The sequence below is a fragment of the Papio anubis genome, chromosome 9, assembly GCF_008728515.1.
Source record: "Papio anubis isolate 15944 chromosome 9, Panubis1.0, whole genome shotgun sequence".
NCBI lineage: Eukaryota > Metazoa > Chordata > Mammalia > Primates > Cercopithecidae > Papio > Papio anubis.
The window spans coordinates 66934612-66953358 of record NC_044984.1 but is presented as its reverse complement, the minus strand read 5'-3'; the positions used below and the strand labels follow the sequence as shown (position 1 = coordinate 66953358).

Here is an 18747-nt window from a genome sequence, read left to right as displayed (position 1 = left end):
CTCTTTAATTAATCTAATTCTAGATGCTAGAAACACCTTTAATTGGTTACTCACTATCATCTCAATTAATTGTTTTCTTATAATTAGCATTTTTGTTCTTGACAAAACTCCATTACATATACATAATTTTCTTTCTCAAAGTAAGTGTAACCTAGAAATCTACCACTGTATTCAGGCAACTTCTAATTAGATTGTATGGGGATATGAGACTAGAATGAAAGAAGAGGTTTTAGATGCATATTCTACTATTTTTATTCAGTAAGAAAATATTAAAACAATAGAGCTCATTTACTTGAAAGTCACTGGTGTTTGCCTTTTTTCTTGTGCTTTCTTGAGAGAACTAATAAATAACAGACTTTTAAACATCGTCAATAATGCTAATAAAATAACACTTGCTTGTTCAAGATTTTAATATTTCCACATAGAATTAGAAACAAAGATAATAAATTCTGCTTATTGGGATCACTTTGGAAAATGGCAACTTGATTATCCTCACCAACTAATTCATTAATAGAAGCCAGTAAAAAGTAGAAACAATATTATAACTTCTTACATATTTAACTCCTTCAAAAATGATACAAAAAAGGGACACAATTCACTGAACATATAGCCTTTATTGACTCCACGGAAACACAGTTGACTATTATAATAATTATGTTGTTGATTTTCAAGTCTCATATTTCATAAAATTTATACAGTGAAGTTGACTTTAAATGTATACACATACACACAGACATACATAGTCTGACATCCAGGTGGAAAAAAATCAAAACCACATGGGTCTACTCTAATTTCTACAATGACTCAGAACTATAAAAGGCATCATAAAAACCATAAGCCTCTGGTCTGAGTAGGGATACATCTCTAGTTCTTACTCCAATGTCAAAGTTTTTACACATTCAGACTTCAAAATAGGAAATAAATTTTCCCTCTCATGTCCTTGAAGGAATACATTTATAGAGTACTCACTCTCAAGTAGAGACCACACAAGAAGAATTTATACCACAAAACTTATTGGGTGGACATTAATGACCACTCATTTCTCAGGTTTGGAATGAAGTGAACTAATAAACCCAATGCATGTTATAGATGATCAATTTTCTAAAATCTGCAGTAAAATAGAATGTACTTAAGCCCCAAAGTATACTGAATATAAAAATTTAATGTTTATCATTTCCAGTATCACAACTTCCCACCACCTTTATAAATTGTGTCTATTAGAACAGATAAAGAAACAAGGCTCAGACAGGTTAATCGAATTATCCAAGAAAAGAAATGGTTCATCTTATGTCTCCTGACTTCAGCGTCCAAATTTTTACTATGTTATATTCTATTGATACAAGATGGTATAACACTTTTACTGTAATATGATATACATTTTTCACAGTCTAACGTTGATTTGAAAGGGAGAAAATGGCACTGGAAAAAGAATCAGAGTACGATAGAAAAGCTAAATTCTTGTCTCAGCTTTCCTATACGTAAGTGTTTAAATTTATGCCATTGATTCTCTTTGGTCCTCAATTTCCTTACTTGTAACCTGAGGGACAAATAATGGCCCTTAAGTTTCCTTCCAAATCGATGATTCAATGGAAGAAGACATTTATGTATACTATTTTCTATACTATACTTAATCCATGGAACTCAGAAAAATAAATCATCACATATATTTTCTAAAATGCAAATAATTTCTCTAGTCTCCAAAACTATGATTGTATAGTTTTCAAAATTTAGTGTATTTATTCAAACAATTGCTACAAAAATTTAGAATTTCATATCTATTTTAAAGATGTAAAAATGACTACATAAATAAATAAGAAAATACCATTCTTTAAAATTAAAATAACCTCATAAACAGAGATCTTAATTAATAATGTCTGAATTCAGACAATGAAAATTGAAACTTAAATATTGAGAATATTGTTTCTTTTTTATTGTAAAAATATTAGTAACCTTGGAGGCAGAAATAATTAATCTCTAAGTGTCTTCAAGTATACTAAGATTTTTATAACAAGAAATATTTAAAGTATACTTGAATTCACTTGAGCTGAGAAAAGTTGATAAATTTTATCTATTTTTTCAAAAAGTTACAATGTTAAAGCATCAAGTTTAACATATAAACACATACTTTGGATTTTTACAAGTTTGAAATGGTCATGCGTTACTGTAACAGTAACTATATTTTTAAAGTTATTTCCTGTTCACATTTTAGATAACTAGAATAACTTAGCCCCACTTGATTCGCTCGAATCTAATTTTTAAACTTACTCGATTTCAACAACTTATAGATACGATATAGTCAAATTTAAGTTAATATGTATATTAAAATAAGAAAATAATTCCTGTACTTTCTACACCGTCTGACCAGAATAAGAAAGACAGGCTTCTATTGTTTTTAAGTATGTCATTATTAAATTTACTACTAAAACCTGAAGGTTATTACTGTTCATGAATATTTTTATGCCTTTGTTACAAATGAGATCGTTGCAGAAATGATTCCCTGAAATTTTTTGTAATAGATTTTTAAATATCTTTTCTCTTCTAGTTAATTATATCCCTAAAATGTTCTTCAAATTAACTTATGGCAAGCAATGAATTTTAAAGAGATCTTTTCCAATGGCCTAATGAGGTATGGTATTTGATGAGTACCATAATAAAATGTATGGAAGTTATATCTTGATGCTGGCAATAATAATTAAAAATTATATTTAGAATGTATCCAAAATGGCACAAGGCTTAGGCTATTGAGGTACAGAGTAGTTGGTATTTTATAAGATTTTATATTTTTTACTTTCTATTGGAATAAAAAGGGAAAAGAGATTAGGTATCTCTATTCAATATTTGCCAGTTGCAAAGAATTCGAATTTTAAAAACTTTTTTAAAAGGTCAACCAGAGTAACAATGTGAGACAAACTCAGGGAAAATAATACATATTGGTTTTATCACTTGACTCTTGTGAAAATCAAATGAGAATATTTTGTAAAACCTATAAAGAATCATGTGCATATAATCAAAGACATCATATTAAATAACTGACAGATCCACAAAGCAATCTACCATAGTAATAAATCGTGTGTGTGTGTGTGTGTTTGTGTGCGCGCGCGCGTGTGTGTGTTTGCAGAGTCAGGTGAAGGGTAGGAAGCAAAGGAAGCCAACTTTCTAAAGCCACTTCTTTACATAATCAACTGATTTTTTGGACAAATTACTTCTCAAGTCTTAATTTCCTCATTTGTAAAATGGGGATAAAATAATACACATTTGAAAGGTTGTGAGTCTCAAATAAACCAGTGCTTCAAGAAAGCACTACTGCATTATGCTACTCTTCATGATTGCTTTAATTTTCAGGATTAATTTCTCTTCTATTTTAATATTTTCTTTCCTAACATTTGGCATTACATTTATTCCTCTCCACGAACCGTTAATTGAATAGCCAGTCAACATGCAAGCTACTACATATACAAATGTCTGAATTTTTGGTATTTTCATAATAATGAAAAAGACAAACACTTCAACCTGTTTTCTAAAACTGAAAAATTGTTTTAAAAATTATTTTTAGGATAAAATGATCTATGCTTTACCTTAGCATTAATTAAATGTTTATCCAAAGTATTTTCCAAAAATGAACTGACAAGAATATATGATGATCCAAATCTAATTTGTACTTTATATTATTCACCACTGATTGCATTAATATCATGTAGATCAAATCTATATCACTAATGACAATGAAAAACTACAAAAACATAGACCCGATTGTTATAATTAAATATGGAACTGTTTTACATATGTTTATAAGAATTGAGCAGAATTTTTTCTTCATGTTTTTGTGGGAAACAGTTTTCACTGTGATTTAGTTGACAATATTTTGAAAAAGAGGAGATTGGACAACATACACAAGGAAACAAAAATTAACAATCTTTTCTCTTTTTTTCCTAATTTTTCTTTGTTGTTAGTTTTTTATTAGTCATCAGAATGAAGGACTTCATAAAAAAATTGAATACAATAAACTGGGACTGAAAAGGCAAACAGGAAAGTGCTCAGTCTTAGATGCCTCTTGTAAATTTTGCAGATTTTTGTATTTACAAAGTTTTCAGAAAACATTTCAGGAAACATTAACTTAGTATGGGCAATCTGCAAGTTTTAATATTCTAAATGTGCCAATGTTATATCAAACAGAAGATAGTGTTATGAATGTGTCATTTTTCATTAAAATGTCCAAGTCGCACCTTACACAACTTTGGGGTGTGGGCCTGTGCCATTCATATCATAGCCTGTGCAAATAGTGCTTCCTAGAGTTATGTACTGCACAAACTCTGCAGCTGTGTATAAGGACCATACATATCAAGATAGGTGATATTTTAGGCAAACATATGGTTTGAACCAATACATTATTTTATTCTTGAATAATAATGAAAGACAGTAAAGGAAAACAATCCCTCAAACATAAACTGTGGCCATTGGTCAAGAAAAGCTGGTATAGCTGGTATACTATCCTACTTTTTTTTTTTTTTTTTTGAGACAGAATCTCTCTCTGTTGCTCAGGCTGGAGTGCAGTGGCGCAATCTCGGCTCACTGCCACCTCCGCCTCCTGGGTTGAAGTGATTCTCCTGCCTCAGTCTCCCGAGTAGCTGGAACTACAGGCACCCACCACCATGCCCAGCTAATTTTTGTATTTTTAGTAGAGACAGGGTTTCATTATGTTGGCCAGGCTGGTCCCAAACTCCTGATCTCAAGTGATCCACCCCCCTTGGCCTCCCAAAGTGCTGGGATTACAGCCGTGAGCCACTACACCCAGCCTGGGATACTCTGTGAAAGATAAAAAGATATCATGAATAACAGCATGGAAATAACTAGGAAGTGAGAAGAAATGGACCCGGAAAGGTATCCACCAGAATTACTCATCCTGAATCCTTGCATGATCTAAAAGTGAAGTTTTGGGAGAATCCCCATGTTTGATCAGTATCTTTACACTCATTTTCCCATTTCCATTCTACCTTCCAAAGATAAATATTTTACCTTATTTCTGAAGATAGTTCTATCACATCTCATAGGAATCCTATAAAGAGATGACTTCTTTCTAATTTGGTCATTATAACAACTCACTGCTCTCCCTCATCATTTCACAACAACTTATGTAGATAAACAACTACACGACAGGAAAAGACAAATATAAAGTCAAGTAATACAGGAAGTGTGAATTCAGAATCACGATATAAACACTAATTCCAGTAAGTGAAAGAATAGATTATAATGAACAATTTAAAAGGAAAAACACCAACAAATTTTAAAGTATCTCAATACATTGCTACATTACATATCAATGTTTCATATATAGTGTATATAAATGAAAGCATATGTTTTCATTGTATGTCTTTATGTGTTACAAATATAATAACATGAAAATGTATGTAAATATCTGCATGGAACTGTAAGTGTTCATACTGCTGATAACCAGATTCCATTTTACTCTAACAACTTTTTCTTGCACGTATACATATATGTATTCTGAGCACTTAAACCTCCCTTATAATAGCAAGTCTGAGGATAAGAAATTGTATTTGTTTATTTATTTATACTTCACCCTATTTCAAATAAAAAAATTGTGGCTTTTTAAAATAAGGCTTATGAAAGAGCAAAATAACATCAATTAACAGCATCTGAGAAAGGAGTAGGAAAAACAATATCTAGGCACACTTGACTATCTAAACCTAAATGAAATGTTACATAAAAGATGATAATTGACTTTTTCTCTAACTCAATGGAAAACATAAATAAAAGGGACCTGTTTCACACTCTAGAATGAAGGCTATAGATTGGATTCAAGAAATAGCTTTCTGACAGTAAATTGAAATAGGTCACTATCTTATTTGAAGATATTTAGAAAGGGAATAGAATCTCATCTCTCTCTGCTCCTTGAGGTTTGACCCCACCTAAGAGATGGCTTGCTAACCTGTCCAAGCCCCCCACCTTCTGGCCCTGTATATTATATAATTCCATGGAGAATATTGCCTCTCTCATCCTTTAAAGAGACAGTCTGGTAAAGAGAAGATAGGAAAGTGGAAAAAATGAGCCCTTTTTTTTTTTCAGTATTTGGCATACTCTTCTCTTTGAGGTTATAATTATATTTTAATTACATGTGGAGTTATAAAGTAATACAATCTTAAACACCTAAGATTAGTATTACAAACGTTTATTTTTAAGTTTCGTCTTTACCCTTAAAGAAACAAATAAATTTAGTAATTACATAAACAAACTGAAATTAGACTATTTAGTAACTATCCTATATCTAATTTTATAGGGTTGATAATCATTCCTTTATATTCTCTTTCTAATTTGTCTTTATTCACATTTTATAACAGCTGAAACCAGAGGTTAAGTTGCTAAACAATTATCTGAAACCAGATAGTTCCTCAGGGGAGAATATATAGTTTACCTGATTTGTTCGATACCCAAATAATTGCTTCTGAAGACACATGGCTTCTATTTCCTACCACAATAGTTAATGGAATCTGCCACAGGAAACTGCAAAATAAAAGAGAAGCTTTAAGAATAAAAATAGCTATATCAAAACAAAAACAAAAAACATTTCCCATGCGCCTTCTGTGTGATTTTTACTACTCTCATTAGGTGAACTAAAAAAAATTCCAGTCATAAAAGTAAGGTGTAAGTCAAAAAGATGAATTCACTCTTTCAATGCCATTAAGGAGACTTGGCCTCTACGAATTTTAATTGCAGTGCAAAGAGAACTGCCAACAAAAGCATTTATCTTGGGGGGAAAAGGTTTTGCATTTTGAATTTGAAATAAAAAGTAACTAATATCTATACACTTGAGCCATATTGATTAAGGTCTAAACATAACTCCTTTCTACTTGTTTTTATGTTAGATTAAGACACATCTCAGTGGCTCCATGCATTTACATTTTAATATTCTCCTTATTTATTATCTAATGACTCTGTGGGACATTATTAATCTAGTTTACAGGAAAGTTAATATGACATATCTAAAGTGATTCAGCAGAAAAGAAAAAAATAAAAACTAGTCAGATTTCCATACAATCCAGATCAATAGAAAGAATATTGTGGGATGCACTTAATGCCCTGTTTTGTGAAGTGAAATTTCTAACTTGATATGTGAAAGCAGCCACCAACATGCAGGGACCAATCATGAAACTCATCTATTAAAGAGAAGCATTTTGCAACATTTCCCTTTTTATAGGATAAAAATTGAGGCCTATACTTATACATGAAGTAATATCAGTTTAATCTCAAATGAATAGCCAGAGATATGCTGGATGGTCTTACTCCAAGTCCAATGACTACATGACTGTATTTGTTTCCTGCCTTGAAATATAGCCAGATTATTTCAATCTATCATTTCACCATTATCAATAGGGTAGCCAACAATTCCAGTTTGGAAAAATATATTTTTCTATTTTAGAAATGTAAGAGATATTGTGTGACCTCAATAACTGTGAGAATAAATAAAGAATTAAAAAATGTTTGGGAAACATGCCTGGGGGTAATAAACATTATAATGAATATGTCTTTTGGGGAGTGAGAGAGAAGGACATCTTCTATGAATCTGTCGTGTAAAATTTGACTATTTTCTTATTCCATGTTTTTTTTTTTCTTTGTTTTTTTTAAAATTTATTTATTATTATTATACTGTAAGTTGTAGGGTACATGTGCATAACGTGCAGGTTTTGTTACATATCATACTTGTGCCTTGTTAGTTGTCATGCACCCATCAACTGCGTCATTTGCATCAGGTATAACTCCCAATGCAATCCTCCCCTCCCTCCCCATGATAGGCCCGGTGTGTGATGTTCCCCTTCCTGAGTCAAGTGATCTCATTGTTCAGTTTCCCCACCTATGAGTGAGAGCATCTCTGCGATTGTTTGGTTTTCTGTTCTTGTGATAGTTTGCTAAGAATGATGGATTCAGCTGCATCCATGTCCCTACAAAGGACACAAGAAACTCATCTTTTATGGCTGCATAGAATTCCATGAATTGTATATATGTGCCACATTTTTCTTAATCAATCTGTCACTGATGGACCATTTGGGTTGATTCCAAGTCTTTGCTATTGTGAATAGTGCACTTAATAAGCTTATCGTGTGCATGTGTCTTTATAGCAGCATAATTTATAATCCTTTGGGTATATCCCAGTAATGGGATGGCTGGGTCATATGGTACATCTAGTTAGATATGAGGAATCGCCATACTATTTTCCATAATGGTTGAACAGTTTACAATCCCACCAACAGGTGTAAAATGTTTCTATTTCTCCACATCCTCTCCAGCACCTGTTGGTTCCTGACTTTTTAATGATAAGCCATTCTAACTGGTGTGAGATGGTATCTCATTGTGGTTTGATTTGCATTTCTCCTGATGCCCAGTGATGATGAGCATTTTTTCATGTGTCTGTTGGCTGTATGAATGTCTTCTTTTTTTGAGAAATGTCTGTTCATATCCCAGCACTTTTTTGATGGGGTTGTTTGTTTTTCTTGTAAATTTGTTTGAGTTGCTTTGTAGGTTCTGGATATTGTACTTGTCAGATGGAAGTAGATTTTAAAATTTTCTCTCCCATTTTGTAGGTTGCCTATTTACACTCTGATGGTGATTTCTTTTGTGCAGAAGCTCTTTAGTTTAATTAGATCCCATTTGTCAATTTTGGCTTTTGCTGCTGTTGCTTTTGGTGTTTTAGACATGAAGTCTTCTGCCCATGCCTATGTCCTGAATATGGGTACTACCTAGGTTTTCCTCTAGAAGTTTTTATGGTATTAGATTAACATTTAAGTCTCTAATCCATCTTGAATTAATTTTAAGTATAGGAGTAGAAGGGATCAATTTCAGCTTTCTGCTTATGGCTAGCCCATTTTCCCAGCACCATTTATTAGAATAGGGAATGGTTCCCCATTTCTTGTTTCCTCGGTTTGTCCAAGATCAGATGGCTGCAGATGCGTGGTATTATATTTCTGAGGACTCTTGATTTCTTGTTCCATTTGGTCTATATCTCTCTGTTTGTTGCCAGTACCATGCTGTTTGGTTACTGTAGCCTTGTAGTATAGTTTGAAGTCCAGGTAGGGTGATGCCTCCAGCTTTGTTCTTTTGACTTGGATTGTCTTGAAGTCAGGGCTCTTTTTGGTTCCATATGAACTTTAAAGCAGTTTTTCCCAATTCTGTGAAGAAGCTCATTGGTAGCTTGATGGGGATGGCATTGAATCTATAATTACTTGGGCAGTATGGCCCATTTTCCGCGATATTGATTCTTCCTATCCGCGACATAGTATGTTCTTCCATTTGTTTGTGTCCTCTGCTTATTTCACTGAGCAGTGGTTTATAGTTCTCCTTGAAGAGGTCCTTTTACATCCCTTGTAAGTTGGATTCCTGAGTATTTTATTCTCTTTGAAGCAATTGTGAATGAAATTCATTCCTGATTTGGCTCTCTGTTTGTCTGTTACTGGTGTATAAGACTGCTTGTTGATTTTTGCACATTAATTTTGTATCCTGAGACTTTGCTGAAGTTGCTTATCAGCTTAAGGAGATTTTGGGCTGAGACAATGGGGTTTTCTAAATGTACAATCATGTCATCTGCAAACAGGGACAGATTTGACTTCTTCTTTTCCTTTGAATACCCTTGATTTCTTTCTCTTGCCTGATTGCCTAGCCAGAACTTCCAACACTATGGTGGGAGTGGTGAGAGAGAGGCATCTGTCTTGTGCCAGTTTTTCGAGAATTTTTTCCAGTTTTTGCCCATTCAGTGATATGATATTGGCTGTGGGTTTTATGTAAATAGCTCTTATTATTTTGATGCGTTCCATCAATACGAATTTATTGGCGTTTTTAGCATGAAAGGGCATGTTGAATTTTGTCAAAGCACTTTCTGCATCCTAGTGAAATAATCATGTGGTTCTTGTCTTTGGTTCCTGGTATATGCTGGATTATGTTTATTGATTTCTTGAATTTGAACCAACCCGTCTGAGTTGAAGCCCACTTGATCATAATTGGATAAGCTTTTGATGTTGCTGAATCCGGTTTTGCCAGTATTTTATTGAGATTTTTGCATACGATGTTCATCAGGGATATTGGTCCTAAAATTCTCTTTTTTGTTGTATCTCTGCCAGGCTTTGGTATCAGGATGATGTTGGCCTCGCATAAAATGAGTTAGGAGGATTCCCGTCTTTTTCTATTGATTGGAATAGTTTCAGAAGGAATGGTACCAACTCACTCGCCCGCTCTGGTAGAATTCAGCTGTGAATCCATCTGGTCCTGGACTTTTTTGGTTGGTAGGCTATTAATTGTTGCCTCAATTTCCAGAGCCTAACTATTGGTCTGTCAGGGATTCAACTTCTTCCTGGTTTAGTCTTGGAAGAGTGTAAGTGTCAGGAAATTATCCATTTCTTCTAGATTTTCCAGTTTATTTAGCATTAGAGGTGTTTATAGTATTCTCTGATGGTAGTTTGTATTTCTGTGGGGTGGGTGGTGATATCCCCTTTATCATTTTTTAATTAATTGTTCTTCTCTCTTTTCTTCTTTGTTCAGTGCTGTTGGTCTGTCAATTTTTGTTGATCTTTTCAAAAAACCAGCTCCTGGATTCATTGATTTTGGAGGGTTTTGTCTCTATCTCTTCAGTTCTGCTCTGATCTTGAGTTATTTCTTGCCTTCTTTAAGCTTTGGAATGTGTTTGCTCACTTCTCTAGTTCTTTTAATTGCGATGTTAGAGTGTCAATTTTAGATCTTTCCTGCTTTCTCTTGTGGTGGTGCTGCATAATTCCCTCCACTGCTTTTAAATGTCCCAGAAGTTGCTGTTATGTTGTATCTTTTGTTCTCATTGGTTTTAGAACATCTTTATTTCTGCCTTCATTTTAGTTATGCAGTAGTCATTCAGAGGAGCAGGTTGTTCAGTTTCCATGTAGTTGGCGGTTTGATTGAGTTTCTTAGTCCTGGTTCTAGTTTGATTGCACTGTGGTCTGAGAGACAGTTTATTTATAATTTCTGTTCTTGTACATTTGCTGAGGTACTTTACTTCCAGTGCATTAGTCAATTTTGGAGTAAGTCTGATGTGGTGCTGAGAAAGAATGTATATTCTGTTGATTTGAAGTGGAAGTTCTATAGATGTCTATTAGGTCTGCTTGCTGAAGGTGGTTTAATTCCTGGATATCCTTGTTCACTTTTCTGTCTGGATTGATCCTGTCTAATGTTGACGGTGGAGTGTTGAAGTCTCCCATTATTATTGTATGGAGTCTAAGTCTCTTTGTAAGTTTCTAAGGACTTGCTTTATGAATCTGGAATTATCCTGTATTGGGTGCATATATATTTAGGATAGTTAGCTCTTCCTGTTGAATTGATCCTTTACCATTATGTAATGGCCTTCTTTGTCTCTTTTGATCTTTGATGGTTTTAAAGTCTGTTTTATCAGAGACTAGGTTGCAACCCCGCTTTTTGTTCTCCATTTGGCAGTAAATCTTCCTCCATCCCTTTATTTGCAGGCCTATGTATGTCTCTGCGTGTGAGATGGGTCTCCTGAATACAGCAGCAGACTGATGGAATCTTGACTCTTTATCCAGTTTGCCAGTCTGTGTCCTCTTAATTTGGGCATTTGAGTCCATTACATTTTAAGGTTAAGATTGTTATGTGTGAACTTGATCCTGCCATTATGATATTAACTGGTTATTTTGCTCGTTAGTTGATGCAGTTTCTTCTAGCCTCGATGGTCTTTACATTTGGCATGTTTTCTGCGATGGCTGGTACCAGTTGTTCCTTTCTATGTTTAGTACTTCCTTCAGGGTCTCTTGTAAAGGCAGGCCTAGTGGTGACTAAAATCTCTAAGCATTTGCTTATGTAAAGGATTTTATTTCTCCTTCACTTATGAAGCTTGGTTGTGGATATGAAATTTCTGGGTTTAAAATTCTTTTCTTTAAGAATGTTGAATATTGGCCCCCCTCTCTTCTGGCTTGGAGGTTTCTGCCGAGAGATCTGCTGTGAGTCTGATGGGCTTCCCTTTAGTAGGTAACCCGACCTTTCTCCTGGCTGCCCTTAAGATTTTTTCCTTCATTTCAACTTTAGTGAATCTGGCAATTATGTGTCTTGGGTTGCTCTTCTCGAGGAGTATCTTTGTGGCGTTCTCTGTATTTCCTGAATTTGAATGTTGGCCTGCCCTACTAGGTTGGGAAGTTCTCTGGATGATATCCTGAAGAGTGTTTTCCAGCTTGGTTCCCGTTCCCCTGCTTTCAGGCACCCCAATCAGGCGTAGATTTAGTCTTTTACGTAATCCCATACTTCTTGCACCAGGCTTTGTTCATTTCTTTTTCTTCTTGTTTCTTTGGTTTCTCTTCTTTGCTTCATTTTCATTCATTTGATCCTCAATCACTGATTCTCTTTCTTCCAGTTGATGGTCGATTACTAGACTTATTGCATTGTCCACGTATTTCGTGTCATGGTTTCATCTCTTTCATTTAAGTTTATGACCTTCTCTGCATTAATTACTCTAGCCATCAATTTCACCACTTTTTTTTTTCCAAGATTTTTAGTTTTCTTTCGCTGGAGTGCGTAATTCCTCCTTTAGCTCACAGAAATTTGATGGACAAGCCTTCTTCTCTCATCGTCAAAGTCATTCTCTCCGTCCAGCTTTGATCCGTTGCTGGCGATGAGCTCGCGGCTCCTTTGCGGGGAGATCTTGGCTCTTATTTTTTGAATTTCCAGCTTTTCTGCCCTGCTTTTCCCTATCTTTGTGGTTTATCTGCCTCTGGTCTTTGATGATGATGATGTACTGGTGGGGTTTGGTGTAGAGTGTCCTTCCTGTTTGATAGTTTCCTTCTAACAGTCAGGACCCTCAGCTGTAGAGTCTGTTGGAAGTGCTTGAGGTCCACTCCAGACCCTGTTTGCCTGGGTATCAGCAGCAGAGGCTGCAGAAGATAGAATCCCATGTTTTGCATTCAAAATAAACAGAATTCAGTAATAGTAAAGAGTTCAAATGGAAGGTTGAAAGAAATTCATAATTTTATAGCAACTCCTATCTCCAGTATGGAAAATCAAAATAATATGTTTACAGTTGTTGATTTTAAAACTGTGTCCTATACTTAATGAAAAAAAAAAAAACATTTTGGAGGGCCTAACTATGTGGAGATACTATACTATACTAATAATGACTGCATACAATCGGTCTAGTAATACAACAATTTATAATAGCAAAATCTATATTGACTCTTTAGACAGTAGTTCATGAACAACAACTCATGTAAACTCTTTAGCAAATACTTCCAAACTTTCAATATATGTTTAAAAATATGCCCCAGATATTTAATGACAGATTTACTGTCAGGAGGAGACAAAGAACTGATCCATTTCATTAACAGCTGTTCTCTTAAAAATAATGGATCTCTTTTGGTTAATTGGAACACTTAGTTAAGAGACAATGATGCCCAACTCTGTGTCTGATTCTCAAATTAAATGATAAGCTCATTTTTGTGTACTTAGGTCTTGAAAAAGCCTGAAAATAGGAGGCATTTCTACTCTAAATCATAAATTAGTATTGAATCTGATTGAATGGACTTGGAATAAAATGAAATAAAAGGCATCAAACCCATCTATAGGTAAGACAGAATAACTTCATTAACTTGACTTTAGTACCTATCCATATTGAGTTGGGTCAGCTAAATTGTGGAGCCAAATAAGTACTGGTTAAGGCAAAGGATATATAAAAATTGAGGATATTTAAAAATTCTCAAGGATAATTGTGTCTTTTTTGTAGCATAATCATAAAATGTTTGTGAATCATTGTTTGCCCCAATATAAATAAACAGAATTTCCATATATTTAAATTATTTATTCTAAGTAACTAGAGATTATGATCAAAGTTGGTTTGTTTCTATATTTGGGTTTTAGAAAAAAATCTCTAAAATACAGGAAAATGATTCATATAAATACCTGCATGTCAATACCACATATATACAGCAAATTTCCTAAATGTCAGACATTGTATCACATAGCTGTTCAGATACAAGTTAACTACAAGGTTAACTAAGTTAAACTATAAACCTTATAGTTATAACTATAAGGTTTGGGGATACAAACTTTGAGGCAGTTTTTAAAAATTAAAAAATACATATTTATATACTTCCTAAGAATCTTTTTGTTCCCTATTCTATGTGTGTTTGTGTGTATGCACACACATAACCAAAATCTACATATAGTAACAAAGACAAATTAAAAGTTCCAAGTTAAAAGCATATTTGAAATTTGTATTTACTTTTAAACTACTATACTGTGAATACATTTCACAACTTTCCAAACATCATATATGTGGACTTTTCATAAATTTCGTTTTAAAATCAAGGAAAGCCTCATAATTATGTTGCTTTGTGATTTTAACTTAAAAGACTAGAAGATCCTAAACTTAGTTTAGTGAAAAGCCCTCTGTGTTGTAAAGAAATCCAAGATTGCAATGGATTATGTTTAAAACGATATTAGAAAAAATAACTCAGGATATTAGATTGTGTTCTAGCTGTCTCAGTTTTAACTTGACTTGTCATCATGTTATTTTAAGCATAAAAAAAGACCTCCCAAGATATTTTTTTCTTTAACAGTTCCTGGGACTACCTCTCTTATCAGTCATTTTCATTGTTATAATAAAGCAACTTTTACTCTAATGATTATATTAAGGTAGCAAAGAATAGGTGCATATAAACCTGAATGAGACTTTTTTTATAAAATAGCATCAAAATTAATGAAGCATTTGTCCAGACTTTGTGAAAAACTGGTCAGATGTCACTGTCATCAGGGCATTAAGAGAAGGAAAGTATGACTGTGGAGGTTAGTAAAATTCTCCGCAGCAAAGAACACTGAGAAGCTCCTCAGTGTATAGGGAGACATTACTTTACATTGCAATGCATTAACTTTATAATGGAAAAGGCTACGCAAATTCACAACTTCCCAAGTACCCAAATTATGGAATATATTTGACACTCTGTTACACATCAGCTAACTTTATGTGACTATTTAGTTATGTAAAGATCTTTCCTTTCTATGTTGTAATACAACTATTATATATAAAAATATAATTACTGGATTCACTTAAAATGTTCTAGGCATATTGCAATGATGTTCTAGTGTTTCTTAGAAAAATGAAAAGACAAATAATTGATTTTCCTGGGTCAGAAAATATACAGATTTCACAGGATTTCTGGAATAGATGGGCAGTTGGTTTTACTCCATCAACTGTTTGCATTGTGAAATAAAGATCTAGGAAGGCTATATACATAGGCCAGAGAGAATCAAATTGAAGCTTTGACCAGGATGTTACAGTGAATTAAATGATCAATAATGTAAAATTGCAATAATCCATTTTCAGCTACAAGGTCTATAATTGCAAAATAAATAGAAAATCATTTTTTAGACAGGATGTCCTGCATTATCTTACTCTTACTATTTTATATGCTAAGTTCTCAGAGTTCAAAATCATACATATGATTTTCTAATTCCAGAAGACAAACCGACAAAGCTGTCTAGATGTTACATATGATTATACAGCCTGGGAGAAATTCTTCCTTTAAAGAATTAGATTCCTGGCCGGTACATCTGATGTATGTTATAGGTTGACAGAATATTTTTGTTCAAAATTTGTTCTGTCATCTGCGTGTCCTTTATGTTTTTCTGCATCAGTGATGCTTGTGTCACATTGATCATTCTCAAAGGCCTGGCCCAAATCTCTCTAACTTTGCCACAGTCAAGTAGTTTTTATGTACTTCCCGGCAAGGCCAGAGTTGATGCCTACGGTTGTGCTTGTTTTGCCTCGGGCCAGACATCAGAAGGTTAGAAACAGCACCTGGCAGATGTGGGAAATCCAGGCTGGGGGAAGAAGCAATGACAGAGTCAGCCCCTAACAGTGGTGACAGTGTGGCAGGGTACAAGCACATTCCATGAGTCTACACAGTTGGATTGCAAAGGGTAGCGTGTTGAAGGTAAATATAGACTGTATATGGAGAGATACAAGACACTGCTTTTCTAAATCGGATTCCAAATGTAGTCACCAGAAACATTCATGAATTTCTCAGTCACTTAGATTGAGTGACTGGCTGGTCTTGGAGCTAGCCTACAGGGGAACAATTTCCATTCTTCTTAGAGATGACAAAGCAAACTTAATGTCTGTTCCAGCTCTCCTGGACATGGGTGGATGATAAAGTCAGACTCCTAATTTTCCAAGATAATGGGAGACAGCATGGGTAACCTAATCCAAACATCTCATTGTGTTTATCAATTTTAACTTCTCTCCCTCTTCCTGTACCTCCCATCCCCCACCCCCACCCCCAGCCTCACTGGAACCAAAGTCTTATTAGGGCATCTTAAATGAAATGAAATGGACTGATTTAAGTTTTAATATCTTTCCTTGGCCCAGACTTTAATGAGACACAAAATAGAAAACATAAAGTAGAAAAGAAAGAAAAATGCTACATGCTGAGTTATCAGTAATTAAGTTTCAGCAGAAAGTTAAAAAAACAACAAATAAAGATTTTATGTATGCTGTTGATTGATTTTAAACACTAAAAATGAGAAAGAACATATGTTGATACTAAGTGACATTAATCGTTAGATCATTTCAAGGTACCGTTTTAAATTCCTTTGACTCAGACATTATTTCATTTGATTTTTGTTTTAGTTTTTCTGCATTATGAGTTTCTGTTCTCACTTGCTTTATAAATCTCACAGTGGGCTCAATTCCTTTTAATTCACAGCAACACATTTTAACTTTCTTGCATTTAATTCAAGAAACATTCATGGGGAAAAGTGAAAAATAACATTTTATTTTTTTTTAAACACCATGATTATTTAAAATTCTGTCTTCCTAAACAAATAACTTTGATGTTTTTTCAGCTTGAAGGTTCAGATATCCAGGAAACAGGAGTAAAAAGAGAATCAAAATAACTTGTGTAAATAAAGAAACAAAAACTATATTTCACTTAATATATGTTTTAATAACAAAAAGCATTTCAGAATTTTGTTATTAATGCTCTTTGAAATATTAAAACTGCAAATGTAAGAATAAAAACAATATTTTTCATGTAAAAAAGAATGTTGTACCTGCTATTTTGAAGTTTAAGTGCTTTAGTTTTAGCACTGATATCATAGACAAAATGTTGTTGGGTAATTATTATTCTATTTTCTGCTGTTGTGTTTCCCAAGATGGTGATAACAGGATAACCCATCTGGAGTGTCCACTGATCCATTACTTCTTGTATATTTACATATTTCCCATTTCTTTTTAAAGCCTTTACAAGGAAAAAATGTATAAATTAGTTTTATAAACATGAATTATCAACATAATTAACATTAAGCCATTTTTATTTCTATCTTTACTATTTACCTAAATATGAAAACATTTAAAGTCAGTGAAGCCAATATAATGTTAGTGAAATTAATCTTCTTACCCTAAGTTAAGCTTCATACATGTATATAAAAATGAAAGTTGTATTAACATTAAAGTTTTTACATAACATAAAATAAAATGTGTTATTATTAAAGCAAATCCCTGCAGCATCAGTAAGTATTCCCAGCATGTCTAGTGTCACATTTAAATATTTGACATATAGGAAAAATTATTTCAAACTTCAATATTTATGTTTTTAACATGAATATCTTATACCATATTAAAATTATATTTCAGAAATATTGTCATGTTTGAAAGTAGGCGAGGCATCTTTTACTACCATTTGTAGTTTAGTTTTAAACGCCTTTGTTTTACAATATATTATATAAAACAAAAAATCAATATGAACAAATGAAAAATGTAAAAAGTGAAAACAAACTGTCAGTGTCAATAAAGGCTATGAATGTCTTATAAATGCAATTCAAATATTCAAGTAGAGGTTTTGATATTTGAACTTCCTATACTTTACCTCCGATAATGTATTCCAGAGATCATTTCTGGCTGCATTGCCATACTTATGAATGGTTAAATAATCCTACAAGAATATAAAATTAGAATTACAATTCAAAGGTTAAACAGTAACTAGTAAACACATTTATGTCTCAATTCAGTTAATAATTTTCATATGTTGGAATTATATTACTAAAAAAGGACATAAAAGAAGATAAAGAATCTCATTTTAAAATATTCCAAAGAGATTTAAGTATAGAATATTTCCTAATTAAGTCATCAACCAATATTAATCTCTTAAAAATTATTTTCATAACCATAATCACTTCTTACAGATATCCAGGGTCAAATATCTTTCTCTAATTAAGCGAGTCAACCTCAGTCAATTCTGAAAACACTACCTCTTCAATGAAAGGTTTAGAGAAACTCTCCCATCAGGATTTTGTGTTAAAGTGTTGAAAAAGAAATATTTTATGAAAAAAAGAAAGGGCTAATATATGCTGATGTTAAGAGGGATTGCTTTGCCGAAAGAATACTCTCTTCACAATCTGTCTCCAGTGCAGTGGTCTCTCTGCAAAGGAAAGACTGCCTATTACAATAATGATAAATACTTATTTCCATGGATTTGAAACACACATTAATATTTGATAAGAAAAAGTCATTCCTAAGTTTATTTAATATTTTGGGGCTTTGGACTTGCCATTTTTAATGTTTAGTTATTAGTGGTAAAACCTATACACTTTCTATCCGATTCACACTTTGTTCTCCTCTAAGAAGCACGGTTTGTCTCGTCAGGGTGCTATTTGGTTACGGCCGGTTTGCATTATTTTTTCTGCTTTCAAAACAGAAATATGAATATAAAAATAGTGTTATAT

At 33.3% G+C, this 18747-nt stretch overlaps 1 protein-coding gene across 4 annotated transcripts in view; it reads right to left on the bottom strand.

Moving 5' to 3' along the window:
- The window catches only part of TRHDE (thyrotropin releasing hormone degrading enzyme), a 417014-nt gene that overhangs the window by 103990 nt on the left and 294277 nt on the right, over positions 1-18747 (bottom strand). For all 4 annotated transcript variants that reach the window (XM_009181217.3, XM_017946008.2, XM_017946009.3 and 1 more), the window contains exons 8-10: positions 17892-17957; positions 17077-17264; positions 6431-6519 (exon numbers count right to left, since the gene is read on the bottom strand). In XM_009181217.3, coding sequence (XP_009179481.3) covers positions 6431-6519; positions 17077-17264; positions 17892-17957 — 343 coding nt within the window. The remainder of the gene's footprint in view (positions 1-6430; positions 6520-17076; positions 17265-17891; positions 17958-18747) is intronic.